The sequence below is a fragment of the Metopolophium dirhodum genome, chromosome 6, assembly GCF_019925205.1.
Source record: "Metopolophium dirhodum isolate CAU chromosome 6, ASM1992520v1, whole genome shotgun sequence".
Lineage (NCBI taxonomy): Eukaryota > Metazoa > Arthropoda > Insecta > Hemiptera > Aphididae > Metopolophium > Metopolophium dirhodum.
The window spans coordinates 23,217,355-23,236,750 of record NC_083565.1 but is presented as its reverse complement, the minus strand read 5'-3'; the positions used below and the strand labels follow the sequence as shown (position 1 = coordinate 23,236,750).

At 27.5% G+C, this 19,396-nt stretch overlaps 3 protein-coding genes across 4 annotated transcripts; 2 read left to right on the top strand and 1 right to left on the bottom strand.

Annotated features, from left to right (window-relative positions):
• Positions 1 to 245: 245 nt before the first annotated feature.
• LOC132946047 (uncharacterized) lies at positions 246 to 948 on the top strand. Its single transcript, XM_061015869.1, has 2 exons — positions 246 to 424; positions 488 to 948. Exons 1-2 carry the CDS (start codon positions 280 to 282, stop codon positions 790 to 792), a joined length of 450 nt encoding a protein of 149 aa, XP_060871852.1. The 5' UTR covers positions 246 to 279; the 3' UTR covers positions 793 to 948.
• A 426-nt stretch (positions 949 to 1,374) lies between these two features.
• LOC132946419 (uncharacterized) lies at positions 1,375 to 18,906 on the top strand. 2 transcript variants are annotated; one of them, XM_061016413.1, is made up of 21 exons: positions 1,397 to 1,837; positions 1,902 to 2,046; positions 2,124 to 2,384; positions 4,540 to 4,671; positions 6,131 to 6,296; positions 6,421 to 6,545; positions 6,610 to 6,734; positions 6,846 to 7,064; positions 7,377 to 7,579; positions 8,152 to 8,340; positions 9,260 to 9,451; positions 9,534 to 9,669; positions 9,746 to 9,881; positions 15,388 to 15,589; positions 16,233 to 16,509; positions 16,608 to 16,720; positions 16,788 to 17,095; positions 17,795 to 18,039; positions 18,121 to 18,354; positions 18,425 to 18,583; positions 18,641 to 18,906. In XM_061016413.1, exons 1-21 carry the CDS (start codon positions 1,712 to 1,714, stop codon positions 18,782 to 18,784), a joined length of 3,837 nt encoding a protein of 1,278 aa, XP_060872396.1. In that variant the 5' UTR covers positions 1,397 to 1,711; the 3' UTR covers positions 18,785 to 18,906. The 2 variants fall into 2 exon arrangements, with proteins under 2 accessions (XP_060872397.1, XP_060872396.1); XM_061016414.1 differs by lacking the exon at positions 18,641 to 18,906 and having other exon boundaries at positions 1,375 to 1,837; positions 18,435 to 18,574.
• LOC132946420 (E3 SUMO-protein ligase ZBED1-like) lies at positions 11,970 to 15,381 on the bottom strand. Its single transcript, XM_061016415.1, has 3 exons — positions 14,551 to 15,381; positions 12,721 to 13,798; positions 11,970 to 12,630 (listed from the first exon to the last, which is right to left on the bottom strand). Exons 1-3 carry the CDS (start codon positions 14,736 to 14,738, stop codon positions 12,019 to 12,021), a joined length of 1,878 nt encoding a protein of 625 aa, XP_060872398.1. The 5' UTR covers positions 14,739 to 15,381; the 3' UTR covers positions 11,970 to 12,018.
• Positions 18,907 to 19,396: the final 490 nt, after the last annotated feature.

Here is a 19,396-nt window from a genome sequence, read left to right as displayed (position 1 = left end):
GGGAAATGTTTATTTGATTATAAAATAATGTTCAACGAGCAATGATAAGGTGATCGCCAAACTAATTGTGGTACTAATTGGGTAAACCAATATAACTTTATCGGCCACAGATAATATGGACCTATACAGTATACAATTACTATAGGTACATATTATAATATTGGTGGAGGTTGCATTTGAAAATATCATACCTTACAAAAATTTATATTGATTATAACCTTAGTATATGTACAACTGTCGTCGTATTTACCACTTATTTAAAAACAAGGAGAGAAAATTATGAAACTTTCAAACGAAAAGTTTGCTCAACTTGAAATAGACACAACTGTACGTGTAACTGTGGCGGACGTTGATAGAGCTCGTGGTTCTCCACGAAATATACTAGCAGTTGTCACCCAACTTGAACACGACTTATACAAACTCTGTAAGTTAATTCTTAATGAAAAAATATGTTATTAAAATTATTAATTTTTTAATTATTTTATAGGTACTGAACATGGTTTTCTTAAATACAATTACACACGCCAAGAAATAGCTGCTTGCGAAGAAAATCTATTAGATATGGACAATGTGATAAAATTAGCAGATGGTAGACAGTTGACACTGAGGGAAGCAGCTAGTAATAGTTCGGTTTCGGGCCCTCAAGGGTACCAGCGTTGCAATTGCAAAACTGGTTGCAATAATAAGCGTTGTGCCTGCCGTGGGGCTGAAATATTATGCAATAGTAAATGTCATGGGAGTACATCTTGTAAAAATAAATATAAAATAATATTGCATTTTTTCTATTTTTAAAAATCATAATTTTTCAAATTGTAGTATTTGAGATTCATCGCGTACATATATCTGATCTATAACAACAATTACCTTTGTATTTAGTCATTAACGTGATTATCCGGTTTACAACGATAATTATCTGTGTATTTGGTAAATAACGTTAATAACCGGTGAAGAACGTTAATTTCCATTTAACATCATTTACTGTAACATATATATATAGTGTTTGAAAATGTCATAAAATTTAAACAAATGAAATATTTCAAATGTGTGAAATATTTAAGTATTTTAATAAATTTGGTTTTATTTTTAAATATTTTAATGTTTAAATGATACAAGTAGGTATACAATAGTATACATGTATATTATATACCTACTGAATTCTTACATTAGAAATTAAAACACTAAACATTGTGTTAAAAAAAATTTCAATGTTTTACGTTTTTGTGAAATATTTCACTATATGGTGAAATACTGAAATCATTACATACTTCAAACACTTAATACATATATGTCATATATATTATAAAATAGGTACAATTACACGAGAAATAGACGTAGAAAATAGAAATAGATGTAGACAGGTAGTGAATAAATCGTTTTTTATATAATAGGAAGATTACAAACCAAATCACGCCACTTTTTTGTATATCAGCATACATATTACTTCCATATTAATTGGTTATAGATAAAAACATAATAATACAGCACCTATATATGTGTACAAGATTATTAGTAGGCTTAGTCGTTTAGGTGCGGTTACGCTGCAGTTTGTTTGTATACACTATACATTCGTTGTATTGGTACCTACGTCGCGCGTCGTTGAGAGTTTATTATGGTTATTTCATTCGACACATATTATAAATTTAACGTTGAATTTAAATCTTTATAAACATTTATTATCATTATTTATTAAAATAAAACTTTCTATTTTAAAATGTCAAAAGTTCCTTCGGTAAATATGTCTAATTATGACGAACAAGGGTGTCTCGACGAGATGTTTAAAATTCAAGCAAACGCTACCCCAAATGCAGTTGCTGTAATTAATATTGACGGCTCAATGGTTAGTTCAGTTGTTTATATAATTATACCTAATATGAAGTTGAACTGTTATTTTTTCATTTTAGGTGACGTTTAAAGAATTAGATGAAATGACAGATTTATTGGCCGCCAAACTGAGGAGCATTGGCGTTGCCAAAAACTCGACGGTTGGTATCATGATGGAACGTTGTCTTGAATATACCATTAGTTACATTGCTATTCATAAAGCTGGTACCTACGTTATTATATTATTTATTGGCAAAGGTTTAATAATCAACAAGTTATATTCTAAAATCGTATCTTTATAGGGGGTGCATGTTTAATCCTGGAGGTATCGTATCCATTACCACTTCTTCGTTCGATTTTAGAGGATTCGACTCCCAAAGCAATTCTTACTAAAGAATTCTTTGAAAGTCGATTTGAAGAACAGCAACTAATTTATTTGGATAATGGTTGGTACGATAGTTTGAAGACATCAGTGGATAAATCACTACTCAAAAAAGAACCAAATGAACTGGATGATTTAGCTATAGTAGTGTTCTCATCTGGCACCACGGGAAAACCAAAGGGTATGTTTGTCCGTAAATGGTGATTTTTTTTATAACAAATCTTAGATAATTTCAGTATAAAAATAATCTTTTCTCTAAGTTCTTTGCATTTATAATTCATATACAAAACTATTTAAGTTGGTTTAAATATAATTAATACAAAAATTACTTTGATACAAACTAGAAAGTGTTATTAGCTAATTTATATATTATATAGAGCATAAACTAGAGCGACACTCACTTACCCGCTTTTTAATGTTAATTTTTACCTTTTTTAATGACAAAATGCATTTTTAATTTCATATTCCGAAAAAGGTTATTATTTGGAGTATTTCGATTTATAAAAATCATATTTCGGAAAAGAGGTTTATTATTTATAAGTATTTAAAGCATTGACGAGTGGTTTAGTAAATCACTGGACCAACACTATTTACATTGTATCCCTGTATCACTCCACACCGTCAAGCTAAACTTTAAATACTTATAACTCAATCGCAAATTTCTATACATCGAAGTAATAATAATAAAAAGTGGGCAAGTGGATGTCGCTCTGCTGTACAGTAGGTTACAAGTGGGTCACTGTAATGGATGGTGTTAAATTTAAATTCAATAATATAATATTATTGCATAAGAAATACGATTCTGAGCGAAAACGGTCAGTCAGCGTATGATATTACCAAGTATCTTTGATGATATTAAGGTGAATAAAGTAATTTATACATAACATATTTACGTGGAACCTTATTTTAAATTTTCAATCCTTATAGCTATAAAAGTTGAACATTTAATACATTTTTTACTACAAAATAATTATTAAATTTTAAATTTGATAAATTTTGTAAGAATTTGAACTTTAAATGCTTATAACAAAAATTGTGCCTATGTATTTTTAATATTTTTCAACTGCTATTGTAAAAATATATCAGGAGCCTTGCATTAAAGCTTTTCACGCTTTTTTACCTAACAAATAAAATTGTATTGATATTTATAGAAAAAAAAACTAAAAAAATGTAAAACTGCAGTTGACAATGTCCGTAAACAGCTCAAATCGAGTCAAATTATTTTCAAAATTGCATGTTGTTCACGAAAATGAAAATATAAACATTTAGTAAAATTTTCTTATATCTACAGTTATTTGTTTTTGAAAAACAATAAAATAACAAAACCATTACATCAGAAATCGGGTGAATATCCAATCTTGTAAAAATATGAACTTCAAACGCTCATAAAAATTTTATTTGATTTGCTTGTAGACATTTTTTTTTTTTTTTGACAAAGGTAGACAAACTTATGAATAATCTTGTATTGAATTCTCAAATCTTAGATTAAAAAAGAAAAATTTCTATGAATTCTCAACTCAAAATAAATTGCAAATTTTCGTAATTTTTCCGTATTTTGTCAAGATTTGAACTTTAAATGCTTATAAAAAAAACTGTGACTAAGAATTTTTAATATTTTTCAAATATAATTGTAACAATTTAGTTGGAGCGTTGTATTAAATTTTCAAACATTTTTACTCAACAAATAAAGTTTTATTAACATCCATAGAAATAAAAACTAATAAAATTGGAAAATGAAAATATCCCTAAACAGTTCAAAACAATTCAAAATATTTTGAAACCTACATCGTGTATAGAAAATGCGAATATAAACAACCAGTGAAAATTACATGTATATACGTTCATTTGTTTTAAAGTTGCACCAAAAATCAATATCGATTTGTTGAAAACCGTTTTTGCGAAAAAATTCCCGTATTTCCTTAATTTTTATGTTGTTTTTCCTGGTGCTTTTGAAAACTATTGGGAATTTTAAATTTTGATCTTCTCAATGCACCAACTACATTCATTTTCCCATCGAACAAGATACTGTTGAAGAAAATCAATGCAGTTTTACTGCCCCAAACCGTGATGACAGACACAATATTAAAAAAATAAATAAAAAACACACATCATTGTAAAATCAATACATTCATCGTTCCACTCTGAATCTAAAAAAACTACTAGATTACATTTCTTTAGTAAATGTGGTAGTTGGTTATATTTACCTAATATTTTTGAAAACAGTTTTGCTACGAAATGAAAATGTGGTGAACTACTTTTTTTACTAGTCTTCACTAAGTACTATAAATAGTCATTTCCTTATATACTATTTAAAAATGTAAAATTAAATTGTAAAGGTATTCAATGTCCTCATCGTGGGGCTGTATATTCATTTACATGGAGACATAAAGCGTATCCTTACGTGGCTGATGACAGAGAAGCTTGTAACGTATTTTTCATATGGGAAATGATCAGACCATTACTCAAAGGTAAATACACTTTTATATTAATTAAATAGCATATATTGGCGGTACTTTTATACTAATTAAATGGTATAGATTGGTGGTATTTTTAAATAATAATATTTTCATCAGACGATTAAGATCAATAAAATAATTACTATTACCTATTCTTACTATAATAACTTATTTGTGAGTTATTAACACTATCATTAAACAATATAATAATATTATTATCATTCATAGTATTAACCTTAGACCTTAGTCAGCTATCATATTATTAATATTGTTAATATAATTGTATAATAATAGTTATAATAACTAATAGGTAGCACTCGATATGCTGAAACATATTTAAACTACTAAAAAAAAAAAATAATATAATAATAAATATTAATCATTAAACAGCTAGGTTGTATTAAGTATTATTATTTATTACTATAGCTATGTTATTATTATAATTACCTAGGTCTAAATTGTAAAATGTAAATGCATATTTCCAATTAAATATTTTTAAATATAATACATTTATAAACAAGTATTTTATAAACTTTATAATATAAAGCATAAAGAGCAAATATATTTTTTTTGTCATGTTAGTATACTCTGAATAATTTTATAAGTTTTAAAAATTAGCTTACTAATGAAATAGTTATATTTTTTATATTTTATATATAATACCACCTATCTGAATATCCTGGTTTCGGCCTTGTGTAGTTTTTTTGTGGCAAATCCTTAATAGTATAGGTGTATCTTGGTTTAAGTGTATCTCAGTTTTACCTCGGTTCACGGACAAATCGGCGTCAGTGTACCTAGATTTGTGAAATAATTCAACCTAGATGGGCAATCGCAAGTCGTGGATTGGATTTAACACTTAATATATTTTTAACGTGGCTTAAACTACTTACCCTTTAAAATGTTCTGACATAACCATAAAGAATCCCTGAGATTTTCGTCAAATTCAATTGAGTAGTTTTTGAGTATATAAGCCATCCACATACATTTGGTTTTAAGTTATAGTTTCTTCATTCAATGCCATAAGCATGACAATTAGTTGCATGATTGTAATTGATCTGCTGACTGCTGACTGCCCTAGTAACCAATGCCAACCATTTGGCATTTATAAAAAAAATTTCAATTTCCACCGTGGATCTCAAGATCCCTGTTTGATCACCTGTTTAAAATGTGAATATCGGAAAATCCTTTCTCATTGCACATCTATCATTAGAGGAACCACTATTCCAAATTTCAAGTTCGTACGTTTTGTAGTTTTTGAGATTTAGCGATGAATGAATGAGTGAGTGAGTGGTATTTGGCTTATATATAATATATATATACATATATGTATATAGATTATATATAGAATTTCTGAATTCAATATTATATATTTTATGTTTGTTTTTAATAACTGTGTAATGTGTATACTATAACATATGTTGATGGTTGACTATAATATATTATAATTTATTATATACGCATATATTTATAGGACTTCCTATGTATATAATTCCTGATGATGCTATTTATGATCCTCCAAGATTATTGGAGTTTCTACGGAAAAATAAAATAACAAGAATGTTATTCACACCATCCCTTTTACAATCAGTCCTAGATTACAAGGGTATAAATGTACCCGAAGGATTCCAAACACTTAAGTAAAATATTTAATACGATATTAATAGACCATACTATTTAATAGGTACTCATTATATTAAAATGTTTCTTTAGATAAATTTTTTGTAAATTAAAAGTTTTATTTATTTATTGCATATTTATCAGACAAATTTGGATATGTGGGGAAGTAATGACATCATCTTTAAGAGACAGAATGGAAAAAATTGTTCCGTGGGTCAAAATGTTTAATTTTTATAGTGTGTCTGAATGCCATGACGTGACTTGTGCTGGTAAATAATTAATTAATTAATTATTTTTACCTACCTGTTATTTATTATTTAAAATTGTATATAGATGTTTCAAAAGCAAGTGACTTAGAACAAAGCAAATTTTCTACCGTCGGTGCACCTTTGCCTGGTGTTCATGTATTAATAATGGACAACGAATACGATGTAAAAAGTATAGGAATATCAGGCGAGGTAAAATTATATTTTGTATAATGTTGAATAATGTTTTTTATTACTTTTTCAAGTACACGTAGACAAATATTAACCACTTAAATATAATTCATCTTGTTTAATTGTATATAGATTTACGTCGGAGGACCAACACTTGCAATCGGATATTTAAATCGCCTAGAATTAACCACTTTGAAATTTATTAAACGACCCAGTACAGTACCAAAAGAATTTGGTGATCGGTTATACAAAACCGGCGATTGGGGTTATTTAAGAACTGATGGAAGTTTAGAGATTTGTGGACGATGTGATACTATGGTTAAAATTAGAGGCTATACTGTTGAACTACAGGTTAGTATATACCTAGCATATAAATTATAAACTGTCATCATGCATTCAACGACTATATAGATATTGATATAAATATAACAATGATTATACGTCATAAAATATAAAACAAAATCTATTGAAGTTCTTTCTCCAAAAAAATTGTTATGATGCTTTTGTTGTTTAACCATGATATAGGCGATAATTATTGTCCAATAAATCTAAAGAAAATTTCTTATATATTTAGATATTTAATATCTATCGTTATAGACTGTAGTCACTTAACGCTTTATAATATATAAATTAATAATTAGTTTACATAATTTATTTGTATAGGCTATCGAAGCTACTATTTTAAGTGAGCCAGAAGTAAATTCCGTGTGTGTTTTATCCATTGGAGAAGAAGGCACTGACAAGTATTTAATAGGATACGTTGTATTAGAAGCTGAAGCAAACTTATCGGCATCATCATTAAAACAAAGATTGAAGCTTAAATTACCATTTTACATGGTTCCGCCATTTTTCTTCTTTTTGGATAGGTTTGTATATAAAATATAATATATGGGTAACTCGTGCCAATTGCTATTATTTTATTATTTTTATAAATAATAAGCAATAGTTTAAAAATCATTTATTAAAGATGATTATTGGTTTATAATATTGTTAGGTAGGTAATTTTAACAAGTTTTTTTTAGTGTACACTTTTAGGCGTGTCTTAAACTCGTGGGTATGGACGGTATGGTAAAATAAAACCAAAATAATTTTCAATCAAAACTTTATGCATTAACGAAAACGATAAACAATATTATCTAAGTACTAAACGATTACATTTGATTATCACTTATCAATGTTACCTATATGGATATGCATAATATTTCATGATGTTTATTTTGTCATGGTCATATTCTTAATTCGTCTTTAGTATTAAATACCTACCTATAATATTGTTATTAATTAATATTTAATAATTATAGAATACCTACTTTTAAATATTAAAATATTACATTAACATAAATAATTATATTAGCTAGGGACTAGGGAGGTACATAAGTTATAACTTATAACAAAATTAAATAGTATAAAGTGATTTTTAATTATAACTTAATTGTAGATTGCCAGTTGTGGAAGCTTCTGGTAAATTGGATAAGTCAGTTTTGCCGAAAATTATCTTGGATGAAGTAAATGGTATTTTAGTTGAAAACTTTAAAACGCAAACTGAAAAAACAGTGGCTACCATATTTTGTAAGGCCCTAAAAACCTACAGTCTTGATGTTGAAGACAATTTTTTCGAGAATGGCGGGTAAGTGGAAAATAATCTATTAGAGTAACACTATTTAATATATTTTGTACACTACCTAGTACTACTGTACAAGAATATAGCTTGAACATCTATATACAAAATACACAACATCAAAATTTAAGTTTCAAATGTGTTAATTTTGTGGTATTGTTATCACGTGAAAAACATATATTACCTATTTTAAATTCTCGACAAACTTACAAATTATTAATCAATGTGCAGAAATGCCAAGTTTCTTTTCGTTGATCGACTACAATAAAGTAAAATGAATACACCAACATATAAAATACTTGTATTTTACAATTTATCTAACAACCATGACAGGCTAGGAAGCTAATTTTTGAATACCTACGTGGCTACGTAAGTACCTATTTTTAATTATGATATCTCTGTATTATAGTGGCACAATATTAAAGAGGTTAAGCCCCCTTGGATCGTCTTATGACCACTAATTATTCTTTTGACTATATCCTACAAATTGAAAAAAAAAACATTTTATCAAGTTTATCTATATTATGTAGTTCACGTTTAGGAAGATAGGTACCAGATAGAAGGTACCTAGTGTCGTATCTACTATCTAGTGGTATCCATACGGCATATTTTAATTGTAAAATCTATAGACTATAATATAAGCAACTATAACTCCGCTACTCATGCGTTTGTTGTCTCCGTTTTACAAAGTACAACATAGCAAATGCCACTGTCTTTACTCTCTAATCTCCATGACTCCATCCCATTCTCGAGTGTGTAAAGATTATAAAATCTACTTATTTTAGGACATACTGACATATATAGGACATAAGTATATTCCTACTATTCATGGAAAAAGATTATTAGTAGGTACCTACTAGGCAATACATTTATTATTTTATTCCAACAATAATACTATATTATAATTTATGAATATTTTTAATTTTAGGCATTCATTATTAGCAGCTAGTGTAATCGGCGAATTAAATTGTACATTTGGAACTCAATTCCGTGTACATGATCTATTTCTAAATCCCAATGTTAAAGCAATGGCATCGTTATTAGATCAAAACATGTCATCTGCATCACATGAAATTAACTTGATGGAGGAACTAAATAATCTTGTTGATGACTCTACTATGTAATGGATATAGATTCTTGATTAGATATAAGTATCTTATAAAGTAATAACATTTCATAACAAACATTATGTACATTTCTAGTTCAGATAAAATGATTAGATGGTTTTGGAGAGCTGTAAATCTAAATAAAAATAAATTCACTAATGGTAATGTACTCCTTACTGGGGCAACGGGATTTGTCGGTGCGTTTATTTTGCAAAAGTTATTGCAAACTCAAGTAATTATTATCTATATACTAATATTTATTCCTCTATTTTTATAACTACCTATTAAATAAAATATGTTTTTTCTAGGTAAACATATTTTGTTTGATAAGGGATTCTGCAGAATACAAACCTTTGGAAAAGCTTGAGCAGACAATGAAACGGTATAATATAAGTGTCGGTTCTTCAAGTGGCCCATTTTATTCTAAAGTTGTTGTCTTAAAAGGTACCTAACAATATACATTTTAAATTAAAGATTTGTGAAAGATACTATAGGTACATGCAGGGCCCCCACTAGTTGGGGAAGTTTGTTGAACCTGGAGTACAGGAGCCTGGCTATTTTAGGGGCCCGTTGAAATTAATTTGGAATTATTGAAATGTTGATAGGTATACTTATTTTATACACAATTTTTTTGACATTTTGCTATTTTAAGCTGCGGGTTAATCATTGATTACTAAAAAATTACCATAGGACACCTGTATCGCTTGTAATGGGTTGTATTTTATTATTGAAAGTTTTGTATAGGGACCGCAAAAACATTTAGTACATAGCCAAAACTTAATGTGTGGGGATTGGCCACCTAGGTGCATACTAAATTTCTACTTATACTCAGATAAAATCTTTTTTTTATTATTAGCTTTTAACCATTAATTATTATAGCTCAACAGTTACATACTTACATGATAATTTAATCATACCTATATTTAATTGGGCATTAGGGTAGGTATACATAATAGTACAGAATAGGGATATAATAAATATTAATTAGGTAGTATTTATTGTAACTAATAGTAATGAGATCATTTAAAGATATTATAATAATAAAATGATAAAATTATTATAGTAGGTATACCTAAAACAAAATGAATAGTTATAATATAGTCATTAGGGAGTAGATATAATTTGAGTTAACTAACCCTAACGTTAATCAAACTATCAAGGGCTATTACAATTGTTGATAAATATAGGAATTAACTTATAATTGACAAATAATACATCATAAGCAATGCTGGATTCGGATATAATTTTTCCCAGGGTCGGTTTTGTTCTTCCCACTCTAAATACTGCCTCTAAAATATAAATGATAATCCATACAATAGACATACAGCCAGTCTAGGCAATAACTTTGTTACTTCATTTGTTACACATTACGTAATTTCACTAGAATTATTTCCAAGTGACAAAAAGGTAATGGAAATTACTTTTGATAGGTAATTTCTATAGTATAACGCGTTACAGTGACAAATTATTTATAATTATTTATTTATAGTACCTACCTATTGCAAATTGAAAATAGGAAACTAAAAATATTATATCCATGTAAAAACAAATTTTTCTTTGATGATGAAGTTGTTGAAGAACCATATCCAGAAATTGAACGATTTATGAAAACTCCTTATACATCTGATCTCACAGTTTTAAACTCGATGACGTTAGTCAAGAATATTTTTATTAAATAAAACACAGCTTTTGTAGATCGATTATTTAGTGTTGAAAGTGACATTTGTTCTAAAATAAGATGCGTATGAGCTATAACAACTTTGAAGATACTCTATTATGTAAAGTTAATTTAAAAAAACAAATAAATAATAACATATTGTAATTAATGAACTAAAGAAAAGATTTTAATTTATTTATTTAATAGGTAGGATTATGTTGTGAGTTAGTGACATAAATACATAATATACTTAACTATATAATAGTTAATTACTATTGATAAGTACAATAAATTATAAAGAACTATTTTATAATAGTTATAAGTAATTAATATTGTTATGTACTTATGTATTAACTGTACATATTTTTTAACTAGGTATTAGTGGTGGGCATATCCGGATTTCAAAAATCCGAATTATTCGGATTTGTCAAATCCGGATTTAGAAAATCCGGATTTCACGGATTATCCGGAGTATCCGGATTATTCAACTCGATTTTGCTGTTCAATGACTCATTTTTATATAATAATAATATTTTAATTCTATAATATAATTTTCAGACATGGGTATACAAAATTTCGAACACATTTTAAGTACTAGTGATGTTTTGCGCTTAGCTGTAATAAAAACAATTACTTAATTATGTAAATGGTTTTATTGAAATTTTTAAGCACATTTTTATTTGTAAAAATTAATTATTATTTTTTTATACTAAAAAAAAAATGTAAAATAATGTAACATAACATTTTATATAATAATTATTAAATAATATCTAACAAAAATCAAAATAACAAAATAAATACTTTATAACATAGCAAAAATTATATTTAATCTCACTAGGTAAATAATATATATTAATAATACAACAATAATTCATACAAAACAGTAAACATATTCATGCATATTACTTAAATTATTTTTTTTAATTAAAAATTATTATTTTGTTTTAAAAAAACTAAGGCTGACAAATGGCATGGTGTAATTCTATTACGTTTTGGGGATAATATATTACCGGCTGTTGAAAAAACTCTCTCTGATGAAGCAGAAGATGCTGGTATACATAATATTTGTTTAGCTAATACGGCTAACGTTGGATAAATGTTTTCATGATCTTTCCACCATGCACATGGATCTGCATTATGATTTATTTGAAATTCCGCCATATACCTTGAAAACTCGTCAGTATCATTATTTGGTTCTTCTTCAAGTAATTCATCAAGTGCTGTGCGTTTTTCTGTAGGTATACGTACATCAGTATTTCTGCTTAACAAAACCATTTTTGAACGTACTATTTGTTTAATACGATTTTTAATATTTTCGGAAGATTCAAATGACATATTTTTGTATCTAGGATCAAGTATGCTAGCCATTTGAGTGATACTAATTTCTCTTTCGCAATCGTTGTCAACATCAATTTGTACAGAAAAACGTGTTGATAATTCGTGAATAATGGTCTCTTTGAATAGAGTTGAAAACCTACTATCTAGATTATTGGGTTTATAATGTTTTACAATAAGACTTTTAACAATTGGTAAAACCTGAAAATAAACACAACAATTTTATGATATTTACAAAATAATAATTATTGTTGAATATTAATTTATACTTATAATTTTTAATCAACTTACCATTGATATAGTGACATTTTGATCAGCACATAAAACTGTTGTTGCTGTTTTTAATGGTTTCAATAAAGTAACAAGTATTTCTATTTTTTCCCAGTCTTCTTCTAGTAATTCTTGATCTTTCGCGATCTTACTATTAAAAAGTGTCCGATCAGACATAATGACAACTACAGCTGAACGAAGTTCCAACAATCGTTCTAACATACCTAGAGTAGAATTCCAACGTGTAGGGCAACTTTGTACAAGATTAAGTTTTTTGCACTCTTTCTCAGCTAAATAATTTTCTAAGGCATATGTTCTTTTAGAAGATTGTCGAAAACTAGCAACAATTTTTGATGCGGTTTTTAATAAAGGACGACATGTATTTAAATCTAAACATTTTTTCACAGCTAATTGTAGTGTATGAGCAGCACAACGATTTGAATAAATATCTTGATCGTAAAATAGTTTTACAGCATTTGAAATGTTTGCAGCATTATCATGACTAATTCCCGTTATTTTATTATTTAAATTCCAAGACTCAATAACATTCATAATACTGTCTTTTAAATTTTCAGCCGTATGACTTTCTTGTATTTCTTCAATTGAAAGAGTTACACTATACAATTTCCAATTATCATCAAAATAATGAGCAGTAAATGTTAAATATGAATCAATTGCTGTTGATGTCCAACCATCAGTTGTTAAAGAAATATAATTAATGTTTTCTATGATATTTCTGATACTTTGTGATTTATCTATATACATTTTTTCAATACGTGTAGTAATGCTTTTTCGCGATGGAATAGTATAAAGTGGCTCAATTGTTGAAATTAATGAACGAAAACCTTTATTTTCAACTGTACTAAATGGTAACATATCAACAATTATCATTTTGCAAATACTTTGCGTAATAATTTCACATCGATTTTTATCTAATGGTCTTGAATTTCTTTTACAAATGTTATCGTTATGGTAGTGCTTTTTACGTTTCAAAGCAGGGCTGATTGATGATGAGGAAGTTGACTGAGAAGAAATGAAAGTTGAAGATGTTGAAGCTATTTGTTCATTATCGCTATTGCTCTCATTACTATCAATTTCTCTACAAAAAAATATTTTGGGATTTTTAATCTAGTGTAATAACAATTATTCAATAATTAAAATTAAATAAAAAATGGGAGCGTCGCGAGACGTACCGTAAAAGTGAGAACTATATTTTCAGGTTAGATATTATGATGACATGGTATGATAAATGCAAAATATTATTACAATATAACAATCAAATATACATATATGTCATCTTAAAATTAATTATTTTCTACTAATACAATGGTAACACTTTCAATAGCTCGTGCAGGTTCTACATTAGGTAGAACATTAGGCAATCTATCTGCGGTAGATCGCGGACCCCGTACTGTTTGTACGTACCTAAGTGTATGATTTAACAGTAAAGTATCAAAGTATTACCAAGTTTGTTATTTTTACTTAATTCCGCCTAAGTTGGATTAATATAATTAAATAATACAAAATCCTAAACTAACCTAACCGTACTAAAATACAATGAAAAAAACCAAATTTAACACTCTTTAAATTAGCCTATCTTCTTACCAGAGGTCTAATCTACGCACAGACATTCATTTATATACATAAATATGTATATTGACAAAAAATAATAATAGAAATCAACAAACGTGCCAGATTAACCAATAGCAACCAATTATATATTTATTTACGCGGACGTTCAACGAAATAGGTCCCCAATTAAGCGCATATAGCGCATATTATAGCGCAATAAAGTTCTCACTTTAATAACTAATTAAAGCACAAACAGTGTAGTATTAATAACATGCTTACCCTGTATGTTCTTTAGCGTGCTGTTCTTCATTAATTTCGTTTGCAGTGGGCTTATGCCACCGATTATAATGCGACCATAAAATAGATGTAGATCCCATATTTTTTAAAACGTCGTTGCATACAGAACATATAGCAGTTTTATTTGATTCGCCACGCGTAAAAAAATTCCAAATTTTACTTGGAGGCATTATAGTACAATTATTCAATGTTAACACGTTTGATGCAACAGAAATACTATTCCTACAAATATGTCTCCACTCTCCACTTGATATTTTTCGATAATTTTTATTTGATAATTGTAAAAGAACATGTCCGAGTAAACAATTATATCGATAACAATTATTGTTGTAAGATAAATTTAACTTATCTTCAAAAAACCTTTTTCAATAACCATCCGAAGGTTATGCAGTAAAGATTAATTAATTGGGTATACACTATACTTATCTATTTGGAATGTATACATTTCGAACGATTTTTATGATACGAACTTTGATATAATATAACATTTTGTTAAATTTTCATTATAATAAAATAATTTATTTTACCATACATTAAAAATATTTGTAAGTCTGAAGTCACATAAAAAAGCAAATCCATAAATCCGGATAATCCGGATAATTCGGGAAATCCGGATAAGAATTTGATTCAAATCCGGATTTGGATATCCGGATATTCGGATAATTCAGATATTCGGATTTCATGCCCATCCCTACTAGGTATAGTAGGTTCTAATTTAAGTTAAAATTCTAAATTATGTATAAAGTTGGAGTAACCTTGTTCCATCTATAATAATATATTATATTTATAAATTATTTTAACAGTTTAACTATGTTTTAGGTGATGTGTCTTTAGTACATTTTGGAATGTCAGATGATGACTATGAAGCAATATGTTTTGATATTGATTATGTTATACATGCAGCTGCTCAGGTTAATTTATTATATCCATTTGAAGCATTGTATACAAATAATGTCATAGGTACCAAAAATATAATACAATTTTGTATGGATGGTAAAATTAAACCATTGCATTATATTAGGTTAGTAAAAAATGGTCAATAATTAAGACTTTTATTGATTTTTTATTGTTTAACAATTTAAAAATAATTTTCAATTAATAAATACAATGGGTTTTGTATTATTTATTTATTCTTAATTCACCCTCAGAGATAATTAAAATTAAAAACAAAATTTAAACAGCTTATTTTGTATTAGATTCAGATCATTCTATGGAAATATTATAAATTTATATTATAGCTTTTGCCTATACTCTATATGTTACTGAGTACCCCAGCTATACTTTGCTACACAGATATACATACTATAACACTTTAAACTATAATAAACCTTTTTAAAAACACTGTCTTGTATGAACATTATGAGTATTAAAACTAGTATAGTGTACTTGAATGCTGCAACTAAATAACAAGTCGATGAAATAAAGTTTCATTGATTGAACTGAGTATTATTATTTATTTGTAATAGAAACTACTTATTTTAATAAAATACATAAGACACATTTTACCGTTGACAACAAATATTAAAAAAACAATAGTAAGATTATACAAAAGTTTAAAACATTAATAATAAGCCATATGTAAATAACCACAATATTTATAATAATGCTAAAAATTATAATATAATATATAAACATGAAAAAATGTTTATCTGCCACATTTTTAGCTCATCAGCTGTATTTCCTCAAGGGCTTAAAGATATTTCAGAGAATGATAACCCTGAAAACTGGGCACCATTGCTCAAAAATGGTTATGGGCAAACTAAGTGGCTGGCTGAACAATTAATTTTGAATGCTATTAGAAAAGGATTACCTGCATCAATATTTAGATGTGGAAACATAAGTGGAAGTAGATTGGTATCTAGCTGGAACTTAGCAGATTTTACTTTATTTATAATACAGGGTGTATTATATACAAATGTATATCCTGACATAAGCTGGGAGGTAAGTATTATAATAAGCATATGGTATTAACATATTATTATGATATAAGAAGATAAATTATAAAATAAACAATTTATTAATATGCAAAATTTTTACAGATTGAACTAACACCTGTTGATTTTGTTGCAAATACTATTGTGGAACTGACACAGAATATAAATGACTCATCAGGAAAAATCTACCATTTAGTTAATGACACATTGAACTCAAAGTAGGTATTATGTTTTTAAATGATAAATGGTAATTATATAAATAATATATTATTGGTATTTTCATAGACATTTATGGGAAGTAATGAAGGACGTTGGATACAGTTTAGAATGTGTATCTTACAAAAAATGGACAGAAATAATTGAAAAAAATTCAATTCTTCAACCTCAATTAGCTTCACTTACTTATTTATTAAATTCTACTGTAGAAGATAATAATTATTTAGAGAATCAATCAACAGTGAAAAAAATAAATGTTGAATCGTATTTAGCTTCTGCCAATTTAAAGTATCCAAATTTAGACAGTAATGAATGCCATAGAATATTAAAAACATTAGCCAATTTGAATTTAATTCCACAAATGGCCATTACCAAAGGTAATTTAAATTTATAGTATTAACAATGGAGGATGATTTTATAATAAAAAATATTTTAAATCTTTTATCTGGATTAAAAAATAGTTAATAATTAATATTTACATTCTATATTAGTTAAGTACTTACTTAATGTAGATGACACTACAACAATTTGTATTTTAAATTTATCTATTCTGAATTTCTCATGTTATAATTATGTATTTTTTAAAAAAATTGGTAAATATATTTTAAGTATTTCAAATTTAAATTAAATTATTTCATATTTTAATGACTAAATATTTATAATATGTTGAACTTACCCTTCATAATATGGAGCTATTTATAAAAAATATAATTTATTCAAATTAAGTTTACTATATTAATATGACTAAAAACCAGTTATTATGGTTTCTAATTAACTAGAAACTACATGTCAAGCGAATGACTGGGAGGCAGCCTCTTAAAGATCAAGTGTGACGTGTAGTGGGAGGAGTGTATAGGATAGCTACAATGCTACATTCTATTCATTATATACCTAGTTGTTAGTAGCTGGTTTGCCTGTAGCTGTCTGTACATATTGAGATGATACACCCATACACATCTCTTGTAAAATTTTAAGTATCCCGTTGATAAGCTCTTGTTTCCTGTTTATTCTATCTTAGTCCATACGAATAACCTAATGTATGATATGATTGACACAATATACCTGATTTTTTTTAGGTTCAGAGAAATCATTACTAACACAGTCATTGCCTTTAAAGTCAAAAATTGTATTTATTACTGGAGCTTCTTCAGGAATCGGTTACGAAATAACTAAAAGCCTGGCATTAGCTGGAGCCATAGTGATTCCAACAGGAAGACGAATTCATCTTCTGATGGAATTAAAAAAGAAGATATATTCATTAGGTGTGACTAACAAAAACACTGTTTTTCCATATGAAATGGATGTTACTAATCCGATTAATGTAAATTTAATTATTTAGTTTATATATTGCTTTATAAGCTGATGTTATAGCTGTTATATATAATATATAAATAATATATAGGTAAGAACAGTGGTTAGAAATGTTGAAGAATCAATCGGCCCAATTGATATAATGATTATAAATGCAGGAGTAATGTTTTTTACAACATTTGATAAATGTAAATTAGACGAATGGGATGAAATGGTACGAGTGAATTGTAATGGTATGTTAAATTGTCTTGGAGCTGTTCTTCCTACCATGACATTAAGAAATTCTGGCCATGTTGTAAACATAACATCAAACGCTGGTCGAAGAGTAAGTAGTGAACTCAGAACTTGCATTGGTAGTTTTATATATAAATCAAAAAATGAATGAAATTTTAAAGTCATTTCCAGGTTTAGGGGTATACTCAGGAACAAAATTTTTCATGGAGGGCATAGCTAGTGCACTAAGAACTGAGATGACTGAGCACAACATAAAAGTCACCTGCATTCAACCTGGAGATGTTAAAACTGAATTAATAAATAGAACTAGTGATTATGAGGTAAAATAGTTTCCTGTATTATTTTGATACAATAATGATATTATTTTATAAATTTAGGCTTTAAAGCGATATGACTGCAGCTCTAATAATGAAATACTCGACCCATCAAATATCGCAGATGCTGTCTTATTTGCAGTTAAACAACCATCATTTTGTGCTGTCAATGAAATTCTAATCGAACCAAAAATGCTACCAATTTAAATATTTGATATCACAATTCCATATTGTACAAAAAAAGAAAGAAATGTATTCTATTTTTATTTTTAATGAAATAAATTAACCATATAAAAAATTTTGAAACCTCAACATAATTAACCTATCATTTTTATAAAAGATGAGAAACAGGACTACAATATGATAACTCTAGTTAAGTGTACCTAATAACTATTTATAAAAAATGTGAATTTTGAGTTTAGATATTAGTGGAATTATATAATTAATCTTAAAAAGGTGGCCAAGTGGGTGTCGCTCTGCTGTACAGTAAGTGGGTCACTGTTATAGATGGTGTTAAATTTGAATTCAATGATATAATATAATTGTATAAGAAAAACTGTTCTGAGCAAAGACGGTCAGTCAGCTTATGATGTTCATTTTTTTATGATGTGTGACGTGTGTCTGTCATCACCTTTTAAGACAGTAAAAGTGCTTGGATTTTCATCAACAGTAACTTTTTTGATAGGAAAGTGAATCTAGTTGGTTTTTTGGGGGGTCAAAAGTAAAAATTTAACAGTAGTTTTCAAAAGTGATATGAGAAACAAAAGAAAAATAAATGAAAAACGGGGATTTTTCCGCAAAATTTGTTTTTGAGAAAAT